At 48.7% G+C, this 12240-nt stretch overlaps 1 protein-coding gene across 1 annotated transcript in view; it reads right to left on the bottom strand.

Annotated features, from left to right (window-relative positions):
• The window catches only part of LOC140107131 (nuclear receptor ROR-gamma-like), a 39642-nt gene extending 27786 nt beyond the window's left edge, over positions 1 to 11856 (bottom strand). Inside the window, exon 1 of the mRNA XM_072131678.1 lies at positions 11818 to 11856. Within this exon, the coding sequence (XP_071987779.1) occupies positions 11818 to 11833 (16 nt within the window). The 5' untranslated portion in view covers positions 11834 to 11856. The remainder of the gene's footprint in view (positions 1 to 11817) is intronic.
• Positions 11857 to 12240: the final 384 nt, after the last annotated feature.

The following is a 12240-nucleotide window of genomic DNA, read 5'->3' as shown; positions in this document are numbered from 1 at the left end:
ACACCCCGGCACTGCCGCACCATCTGTGCAAATCTCTTACAAGAAAAAAAATAATAAACTCCCCCCCCCCCCTCCATGCAAAAAACAAGCCCCCCCCCCCTGCACAGAATAATGCGGCTCTTGTAGGGCAGCGCAGAAATCCATCTTCTATCTTGTATTTTGTGGCAGTGACTGCTGCGGCTGCTGGGGAGATCTGTACGGGAAGGTTCTGGTCCGGTGACCCGGTACATGCACACAGCAGTGTTTCCAGTCATTACAGCGTGCACCGTCCCCACACAGGATATTTCACAACCCCCTCCCCCGCCAGACGCGCTGTCAGTCTAGGTTTTTCCTGTGGGTGTTTGAAGCACCAGAGAGAAGATCTCAATGTGAGTCACCGACAGCCGAAACAATCGCTTTTACCAGCGCGATCCTGACGGGAACACGAACCCCAGGTAGCCCCAAGCGTCAGAGAAGAATGCCCCGCGCATCCGGGGCCGCCCCATGCCCCGCGCACCCGGGGCCGCCCCATGCCCCGCGCACCAGTGGATCAATTCTTCCATCTCTCAGATTCTACAACAATCATTTCCCTACATTTATGGAAACGCCTGCGATCGGGAACGAGCCGCCGGTGTTTTGCGTCAAATTAACGTGTTTTGCGTTAGAAACGCCGATGCGATCGGGCCGAGGCCCGCCCCGGTGGGCACGACTTTGTCTGACGTGACTTTGACGTGCCGTCTTGGCTGTGTTTGTAAACCCTTATGGCGTGGTCACACTTTGCGCTTTGGCTGCGTTTTCATAGCGTTTTAAAACGCATTACAACAGCTGAGATGAGGTGATTTGCCTAATTACATTACTGTTAACGTTTCCGTTTACAAAACACATTGTAAACAGTAATGTAAACAGACAAACCACCTCTCATGAGCTGTTGTATATGCGTTTCAAACGCAATGAAAACGCAGGACAAAACACACCGTGTGAACGTGCCCTGAGGGTGATGCCACACGTGGCGTTTTGGACCCGTTTTTGGTCCATTTGTAAGCAATCCGTTAAAAAAACGCATCTGTTTTTGACCAGTTTTAATTAAGATAAGTCGTCAAAACCTGTCAAAAACAGATGCGTTTTTAAAGCTTGCATTTTTTAAAGGACTGCTTAAAAACGGACCAAAAATGATGACATGTTTCTATATATTAGTGAGATACATATACATACATACATACATATGAGATACATATACATAGATACATACATATGAGATACATATACATACATACATACATATGAGATACATATACATACATACATACATATGAGATACATATACATACATACATACATATGAGATACATATACATACATACATACATATGAGATACATATACATACATACATACATATGAGATACATATACATACATACATACATATGAGATACATATACATACATACATACATATGAGATACATATACATACATACATACATATGAGATACATATACATACATACATACATATGAGATACATATACATACATACATACATATGAGATACATATACATACATACATACATATGAGATACATATACATACATACATACATATGAGATACATATACATACATACATACATATGAGATACATATACATACATACATACATATGAGATACATATACATACATACATACATATGAGATACATATACATACATACATACATATGAGATACATATACATACATACATACATATGAGATACATATACATACATACATACATATGAGATACATATACGTACATATATATATACATATAGATACGTGTCTCTTTTATTGGAATTCCAAGTCATGTGGACAGAATATAAAAATCCTTATCATCTCTTATAGACTTCTCCAGGTTTTATACCCAGCACTGATTACCTGCAGGAAGAACCATTGTGCTGGAAGCTAATTAATCTACTAATGAAGGAGGCGGAGCCTGAAACGCGTATAACCCAGCGGATGGCGGACACCATAACGTTACGCTCTGGATCGGCCGCTCCTAAATTTCACTTTGTTAAAAGTTGTAAAGAATCTCCAGGCCGAGCGCAAGTTACACTGCACAGTATAAGCCACAGGTAAGTACCCGGTATCTCAGCCGTGCCGGTATCTCAGTATCTCAGCCGTGCCGGTATCTCAGTATCTCAGCCGTGCCGGTATCTCAGTATCTTAGCCGTACTCGTATCTCAGTATCTCAGCCGTACTCGTATCTCAGTATCTCAGCCGTACTCGTATCTCAGCCGTACTCGTATCTCAGTATCTCAGCCGTATCCTCCATAATGGGAGGAGATGCAGCGATCACCTGGCGAGCACTGACTATGGCGGCACAATAGCGCAGGACCTCACAGGCGCCAATGTCCTCTGTGTGACCTCCATATAGTAACTACCTCTATATAGCAGCAGGAATCGCCCTCAGCCTCATAGTGATACCTATATAACCTATAGAGGGAGATCCTGCACCTGGTGGGGGGGGGGGATATTTCTGGGACTTGTAGTTCTCCTGACATTGTCCAGTATGAAACCTTATATACAGGCTGGGGGTGAGGTCACTAGGAGTATACACTGTATATACTGAGTGTCCGGGACCCCGGAGGAGACGTAATATCTTACTGTAGATTATTTATTATCTTCCAAAAGCCTCTCGGGGCGCGGTCACACGCTGCGTTTTGAAGCCTATTACAAGAGCTAAGGAGGCGATTTGCCGAATTACATTACTGTTAACATTTGCGTTTACAAAACACAATGTAAACACAATGTTAATGCACAAAGTGTGAACCCAGTCCAAGTCTCTATCAGAACCTGCCTTGTTACTTTGTTACTTTTTGTTTTGTTTAAATTGTCATTTGTTGTTTTTATTTTTGTTTTATTGTTTTTGTTTGTTTGTTTGTTTGATACATGTAGGGAAATGATTGTTGTGGAATCTGGAGATGGAAGACTCGATCCCCTTGTGCTGATGATATGTTGTATGAGCTTTGGTCCCTTCTGGTTCTGTAGCATTCACACCTGAGCTCAGGGCAATCTTATATTCTTGCTATTCTGATGCCCCTGAAGTTGTTATATTCCATTATTTATCGCATTTGGGGAGCGGCGTAAAATATATCCCAGCAAATTTCATAAAAATGTGTTATCACTGTGTTTAAAAAATCAAAAAAAATCAAAAAGTGGAGCGGACCCCTGAGGCTACCAGGGAAGATTACAGCCCGAGACACAACAATAAACCTCAACGAGCTCAATCAGTGAGGAAATAACAAAGTTACAACGTTAGGAAGACAACGATGCAAAAATCAGTGTTCAATAAACATTTTGGATTCAGTGTATTTTTAGTTCTGGTGCTGTATTTATGTAATGAGCCTTGTTCAGACACTGCTTCTGATTCTTGCGCTGTATACCTGCACTGAGCTTGGTTCTAGTGCTGTATTTATGTAATGAGCCTTGTTCAGACACTGCTTCTGATTCTTGCGCTGTATACCTGCACTGAGCTTGGTTTTGGTACTGTATTTATGTACAGAGCCTTGTTCAGACACTGCTTCTGATTCTTGTGCTGTATACCTGCACTGAGCTTGGTTCTGGTGCTGTATTTATGTACTGAGCCTTGTTCAGACACTGCTTCTGATTCTTGTGCTGTATACCTGCACTGAGCTTGGTTCTGGTGCTGTATTTATGTACTTATCCTTGTTCAGACACTGCTTCTGATTCTTGAGCTGTATACCTGCACTGAGCTTGGTTCTGGTGCTGTATTTATGTAATGAGCCTTGTTCAGACACTGCTTCTGATCCTAGTGCTGTATACCTGCACTGAGCTTGGTTCTGGTGCTGTATTTATGTACTGAGCCTTGTTCAGACACTGCTTCTGATTCTTGTGCTGTATACCTGCACTGAGCTTGGTTCTGGTGCTGTATTTATGTACTGAGCCTAGTTCAGACACTGCTTCTGATTCTTGTACTGTATACCTGCACTGAGCTTGGTTCTGGTGCTGTATTTATGTACTGAGCCTTGTTCAGACACTGCTTCTGATTCTTGTGCTGTATACCTGCACTGAGCTTGGTTTTGGTGCTGTATTTATGTACTGAGCCTAGTTCAGACACTGCTTCTGATTCTTGTGCTGCATACCTGCACTTAGCTTGGTTCTGGTGCTGTATTTATGTACTGAGCCTAGTTCAGACACTGCTTCTGATTCTTGTACTGTATACCTGCACTGAGCTTGGTTCTGGTGCTGTATTTATGTACTGAGCCTTGTTCAGACACTGCTTCTGATTCTTGTGCTGTATACCTGCACTGAGCTTGGTTCTAGTGCTGTATTTATGTACTGAGCCTAGTTCAGACACTGCTTGTGATTCTTGTACTGTATACCTGCACTGAGCTTGGTTCTGGTGCTGTGTTTATATACTGAGCCTTGTTCAGACACTGCTTCTGATTCTTGTGCTGTATACCTGCACTGAGCTTGGTTCTGGTGCTGTATTTATGTACTGAGCCTAGTTCAGACACTGCTTCTGATTCTTGTGCTGTATACCTGCACTGAGCTTGGTTCTGGTGCTGTGTTTATATACTGAGCCTTGTTCAGACACTGCATCTGATTCTTGTGCTGTATACATTTTTCATTTTTGTAAATCTATTAATAACTACAACCAATAGAAATAAAGGGGCGTGTCCAGAAGTAAATGGCACAATTCCTTTTTTAAAAAAATCAATTTCACTGCCTTATGATTTTTTTTTCCTCAGCCAGAAATCCACTGGGGCTCATTTACTAAGGGTCACTCTGAACTTTCGTCAGACTGTTCCCCTTTTCCGGGTTTGTGCGGCTTGCACAGGTATAACAGGTGTCTGCGCTGGGATTGTGTTACACACAGATTTTGGCGCAGCCGGTGCTTCCATGTGACAGATCAGGGGGCGGCCGATAGACGATCCGACTGATCATGAGACATGCTTTCATATTGTGTCCCAAGATCAAGCACTTACACCAGGAGGAAGAAGATGACCCCCAGCATCACAGCTACAGAACTGCTACAGGAACACTGACCCACACAATGTATACATCTACAGAACACACAACAGTGAGGATGAGGGGGGGACACAAGAGCTTACAGTCTATGAGGATGATGGGGGTGACACAAGAGCTTACAGTCTATGAGGATGAGGGGAGGACACAAGAGCTTACAGTCTATGAGGATGATGGGGGTGACACAAGAGCTTACAGTCTATGAGGATGAGGGGTGACACAAGAGCTTACAGTCTATGAGGATGAGGGGGGGGGCACAAGAGCTTACAGTTTATGAGGATGAGGGGGGGGGCACAAGAGCTTACAGTCTATGAGGATGAGGAGGACACAAGAGCTTACAGTCTATGAGGATGAAGGGGTGACACAAGAGCTTACAGTCTATGAGGATGAGGGGAGGACACAAGAGCTTAGAGTCTATGAGGATGAGGGGAGGACACAAGAGCTTACAGTCTATGAGGATGAGGGGGAGACACAAGAGCTTACAGTCTATGAGGATGAGGGAGGACACAAGAGCTTACAGTCTATGAGGATGAGGGGGGGCACAAGAGCTTACAGTCTATGAGGATGAGGGAGTGACACAAGAGCTTACAGTCTATGAGGATGAGGGAGGACACAAGAGCTTACAGTCTATGAGGATGAGGGGGTGACACAAGAGCTTACAGTCTATGAGGGGGTGACACAAGAGCTTACAGTCTATGAGGATGAGGGGGTGACACAAGAGCTTACAGTCTATGAGGATGAGGGGGTGACACAAGAGCTTACAGTCTATGAGGATGAGGGGGTGACACAAGAGCTTACAGTCTATGAGGATGAGGGGGTGACACAAGAGCTTACAGTCTATGAGGATGAGGGGGACACAAGAGCTTACAGTCGATGAGGGGGTGACTGTCCAGACATTTTTCTGAGAGGGTGGAATGAAAATATTTGAATAAATGAATATATACAGAGCCCTGGGTGATGGGACTGCAGAGAAGTATTTTCGGGATAACAGACAGGGGGGTACCCTCCTCCACGTGAGTGAGAGGTTCTAAATTAAGGAAGAGAATTATCTAATATCACTGGCAGATTGAAGAGCATAGGTTGAGCAATGAGAAGAGAGATAGGGAGGTTCAGCATTGTGCAGAGCTGTGTGGATGAGGGTTATTATAGTAAAGTGAATATGGAAGCAGACAGGCAGCCAGTGCAGTGATTGGCGCAGACCTGGAGGCGTCCGTGTAGCGTTTGGTCTGGAGGATGAGTCTGGCTGCTGCATTAATAATAGATTGTAGAGGAGAGAGTTTAGTGAGTGGAAGATGATTAGTCGGAGTCTAGACGAGAGTGAATAAGTGCAACAATTAGCATTTTAGGAGTTTGAATTGTCAGAAATTAGACGGATTCTAGAGATTTTTTTTTTTAAGGAGCATCCGGCAAGAGTGAGCAAGAGATTGAATGTATGGTGAAAAGGAAAGGTCAGAGTCCAGCACAACCCCAAGACAGCGGCCTGTGCCCCGGTGCTATAGTGATCCCACAGACCGAGATGGAGAGTCACAGAGACAGTCACTAATGTTCTGCCGTAAGGCCGGAGTGATGATACTGAAATCCAAATCTGCTGATGGTCTGTCCAATGGGGGCAGTATAGAGGGAGAAGAGAAGAGGACCTAGGACTGAGCCCTGGGGACCCCGACACGGAGAGGAGAGGACCTAGGACTGAGCCCTGAGGACCCCCGACACTGAGAGGAGAGGACCTAGGACTGAGCCCTGAGGACCCCCGACACGGAGAGGAGAGGACCTAGGACTGAGCCCTGAGGACCCCCGACATGGAGAGGAGAGGACCTAGGACTGAGACCTGAGGAACCTGACACTGAGAGGAAGAGGACCTAGGACTGAGCCCTGAGGAACCCCGACACAGAGGAGAGGACCTAGGACTGAGGACCCCGACACAGAGGAGAGGACCTAGGACTGAGCCCTGAGGAACCCCATCACTGAGAGGAGAGGACCTAGGACTGAGCCCTGAGGACCCCCGACACTGAGAGGAGAGGACCTAGGACTGAGCCCTGAGGACCCCCGACACTGAGAGGAGAGGACCTAGGACTGAGACCTGAGGAACCTGACACTGAGAGGAGAGGACCTAGGACTGAGCCCTAAGGACCCCGACACTGAGAGGAAGAGGACCTAGGACTAAGCCCTGAGGAACCCCGACACAGAGGAGAGGACCTAGGACTGAGGACCCCGACACAGAGGAGAGGACCTAGGACTGAGCCCTGAGGAACCCCATCACTGAGAGGAGAGGACCTAGGACTGAGCCCTGAGGACCCCGACACTGAGAGGAGAGGACCCAGGACTGAGCCCTGAGGACCCCCGACACTGAGAGGAGAGGACCCAGGACTGAGCCCTGAGGACCCCCGACACTGAGAGGAGAGGACCCAGGACTGAGCCCTGAGGACCCCCGACACTGAGAGGAGAGGACCTAGGACTGAGCCCTGAGGACCCCGACACTGAGAGGAAGAGGAGAAGAGAAAGATCCAGAGAAGGAGACACAAAGTGCGGACAGAGAGATAGGAAGAAAACCAAGAGACTGCAGGGTCCTCCAGGCCAATGGAAAATGGTCACCTTTGGATTTAGTGGAGCCTTTTCGGGTTGTTGGAGAGGGAGGATATTCGATTAGTGACATAGATCTGTCTGGTGAGATGGAGATGTTGTAAGTTCCAAGCATAAATTTGATGTGCAGAAAGTCTGCAGATGTACACAAGTTTCTCCGCAGATGTTCCGCGCTCCTTGAGCATTTAGGGCGTGTGCCAAGGTTGCTGCCGACGTGTAAAATGTTTGGACTGAGGGGGGCGCCACTTCATCCCGGGCACTTCCAAGGTTGTGATTATACTGGTTAGTAGCCCGGTGAGGACAGGAGAGAGATGTGCGTCTGTGAGATGTTTCCCATTTGAGTAGGAGAATCGGAGACTTGTGAGGGTCCTAAAGAGGAACTTATGGATAAAGTTGAGGGGCTGAAGGGGAGATGGGGGAGTTTATGGTAAAGTCTCCTGTGATAAGCGCTGGAATATCCCAGGATAGAAAATGAGGAAGCCAAGTGGTGGAGATACTGGTGGGGGGACAATATGTTACAGCCGCATGAAGGAGAATGGGGAAACATCCTGAGGGAGGGGTCCTCAAAATAAGGGAAGATGAGACCTGACCTGGAAGGTGCCCCGTGCGGAGAGGAGTAATCCTGCCCCTGCCTGTCGTCAGCTCTAGATTACTGAGAGAATTGAAAGCCACTAAAGCACAAGGCAGCAGGAGAGGCAGTGTCGTCCTGCTGGGTCCATGTTCCAGTGATGAGCAGCAGGTCAAACGACTTGGAATGAAACGGATAATGGACGGATACAAGTTTATTACACACAGAGCGGCGTTACATGGAGATGTAGGAGGAGAGAAGAGGGGACGCACTGGATACTGATGAGGTTTGTAGGGTCTCTGTGAGTAGTGGGAAGTTTGGCACTAAAAGAAGTAGGACCAGAGCAAGGAGGGACTTGGAATGTCCTGGGGATATAACACACTGATCACTGAGGATAGCCCTGGGGATACAGAACACACTGATCACTGAGGATAGCCCTGGGGATATAACACACTGATCACTGAGGATAGCCCTGGGGATACAGAACACGCTGATCACTGAGGATAGCCCTGGGTATAGAGCACACGCTGATCACTGAGGATAGTCCCGGGGGATACAGAACACACTGATCACTGAGGATAGTCCCGGGGGATAGAGCACACACTGATCACTGAGGATAGCCCTGGGGATATAACACACTGATCACTGAGGATAGCCCTGGGGATAGAGCACACACTGATCACTGAGGATAGTCCCGGGGGATACAGAACACACTGATCACTGAGGATAGCCCTGGGGATAGAGCACACACTGATCACTGAGGATAGTCCCGGGGGATACAGAACACACTGATCACTGAGGATAACCCTGGGGATAGAGCACACACTGATCACTGAGGATAGCCCCGGGGGATAGAGCACACACTGATCACTGAGGATAGTCCTGGGGATAGAGCACACGCTGATCACTGAGGATAGCCCTGGGGATGCAGCACACGCTGATCACTGAGGATAGCCCTGGGGATGCAGCACACGCTGATCACTGAGGATAGCCCTGGGGATGCAGCACACGCTGATCACTGAGGATAGTCCTATGGATACAGCACACACTGATCACTGAGGATAGCCCAGGGGATACAGCACACACATCACTGAGGATAGCCCTGGGGATATAACACACTGATCACTGAGGATAGCCCTGGGGATATAACACACTGATCACTGAGGATAGTCCTGGGGATATAACACACTGATCACTGAGGATAGCCCTGGGGATACAGCACACACTGATCACTGAGGATAGCCCCGGGGATACAGCACACACTGATCACTGAGGATAGTCCTATGGATACAGCACACACTGATCACTGAGGATAGCCCCGGGGATACAGCACACGCTGATCACTGAGGATAGCCCTGGGGATGCAGCACACGCTGATCACTGAGGATAGCCCTGGGGGATACAGAACACACTGATCACTGAGGATAGTCCTGGGGATACAGAACACACTGATCACTGAGGATAGTCCTGGGGATAGAGCACACACTGATCACTGAGGATAGTCCTGGGGATAGAGCACACACTGATCACTGAGGATAGTCCTGGGGATAGAGCACACACTGATCACTGAGGATAGTCCTGGGGATAGAGCACACACTGATCACTGAGGATAGCCCCGGGGATGCAGCACACGCTGATCACTGAGGATAGCCCCGGGGATGCAGCACACGCTGATCACTGAGGATAACCCCGGGGGATAGAGCACACGCTGATCACTGAGGATAGCCCTGGGGATATAACACACTGATCACTGAGGATAGCCCTGGGGATATAACACACTGATCACTGAGGATAGTCCTGGGGATATAACACACTGATCACTGAGGATAGCCCTGGGGATACAGCACACACTGATCACTGAGGATAGCCCCGGGGATACAGCACACACTGATCACTGAGGATAGTCCTATGGATACAGCACACACTGATCACTGAGGATAGCCCCGGGGATACAGCACACGCTGATCACTGAGGATAGCCCTGGGGATGCAGCACACGCTGATCACTGAGGATAGCCCTGGGGGATACAGAACACACTGATCACTGAGGATAGTCCTGGGGATACAGAACACACTGATCACTGAGGATAGTCCTGGGGATAGAGCACACACTGATCACTGAGGATAGTCCTGGGGATAGAGCACACACTGATCACTGAGGATAGTCCTGGGGATAGAGCACACACTGATCACTGAGGATAGTCCTGGGGATAGAGCACACACTGATCACTGAGGATAGCCCCGGGGATGCAGCACACGCTGATCACTGAGGATAGCCCCGGGGATGCAGCACACGCTGATCACTGAGGATAGCCCCGGGGATGCAGCACACGCTGATCACTGAGGATAGCCCCGGGGATGCAGCACACGCTGATCACTGAGGATAGCCCCGGGGATGCAGCACACGCTGATCACTGAGGATAACCCCGGGGGATAGAGCACACGCTGATCACTGAGGATAACCCCGGGGGATAGAGCACACGCTGATCACTATGTCATTTAGGTAAGATACCGTGGATATCATTGTCATTGAACTTAAATCTAATGCATTCATTAATTAATGCCCCTCAGCCTTCTGTGCCATCTATACCATCATGTACAGGAGAAGATCCCAGTGCCCCTCAACCTCTGGTGCCATCTATACCATACTGTACAGGAGATGGCAGTGCCCCGCAGCCTCCTGTGCCATCTATACCATCCTGTACAGGAGATATCAGTGCCCCGCAGCCTCCTGTGCCATCTATACCATCCTGTACAGGAGATATCCATGCCCCACAGCCTCCTGTGCTATCTATACCATCATGTACAGGAGATATCAATGCCCCGCAGCCTCCTGTGCCATCTATACCATCCTGTACAGGAGATGTCAGTGCCCCGCAGCCTCCTGTGCCATCTATACCATCCTGTACAGGAGGAGGTGTCAGTGCCCCACAACCTCCTGTGCCATCTATACCATCCTGTACAGGAGATATCAGTGCCCCGCAGCCTCCTGTGCCATCTATACCATCCTGTACAGGAGGTGTCAGTGCCCCGCAGCCTCCTGTGCCATCTATACCATCCTGTACAGGAGATATCAGTGCCCCGCAGCCTCCTGTGCCATCTATACCATCCTGTACAGGAGATATCCATGCCCCACAGCCTCCTGTGCTATCTATACCCTCCTGTACCGGAGGAAATATCAGTGCCCCGCAGCCTCCTGTGCCATTTATGCAATCCTGTACCGGCGGAAATATCAGTGCCCCGCAGCCTCCTGTGCCATTTATACTCATCTATACCATCTTGTACTGGAGGAGATGGCAGTACCCCGCAGCCATCTATACCATCCTGTACAGGAGATATCAGTGCCCCGCACCCTCCTGTGCCATCTATACCATCCTGTACCGGAGATCCCAGTGCCCCGCAGCCTCCTGTGCCATCTATACCATCCTGTACAGGAGATATCAGTGCCCCTCAGCCTCCTGTGCCATCTATACCATCCTGTACAGGAGATCCCAGTGCCCCGCAGCCTCCTGTGCCATCTATACCCTCCTGTACTGGAGGAGATGGCAGTGCCCCGCAGCCTCCTGTGCCCGCTATACAGAGACCCATCTATATATAGGACAGACCAGATAGAGAGAAGCAGCAGTGTAGAGCGCAGGCAGAGAGCTGAGTGTAATCTGGGTCATACCTCTGATGTTAGACATCCTCCTCCTCCTCTAGTGCTCTGGCACCCACAGCACCCAGTCCTCAGGTCACAGGTGATATTGTGAGGTGTCAGGGGGCCGGGCATTCCCAGCAGCCAATCACTGGAGCTATACCTGTGTGAGGATGTCTGCCCCCTACAGGTGGTGCCCCTGGGTGGGTCTGATGCTCTGGGGTTGGCACAGCTGTACAGGATCTTATAACCCCTGACATAAGATGAAATAAACCAGTGACACAGAATCTCAGAGCGACGCAAACACCTGCCGGGCTCAAGGGGGAGATGTATAATGATGTATAACGAGAGAGGCCTTATCAGCACCTGAGCATCTCCAAAATATCTTATCCAGAGAAAATTAGAGGTGTAGCCCAGCAGTGGAGGGTCAGGGCAGTGGGATGGAGGTGTAGCCCA

The sequence above is a fragment of the Engystomops pustulosus genome, unplaced genomic scaffold, assembly GCF_040894005.1.
Source record: "Engystomops pustulosus unplaced genomic scaffold, aEngPut4.maternal MAT_SCAFFOLD_119, whole genome shotgun sequence".
In the NCBI taxonomy this organism is placed as follows: Eukaryota; Metazoa; Chordata; class Amphibia; order Anura; family Leptodactylidae; genus Engystomops; species Engystomops pustulosus.
This window is presented reverse-complemented; position numbering and strand designations above follow the sequence as displayed.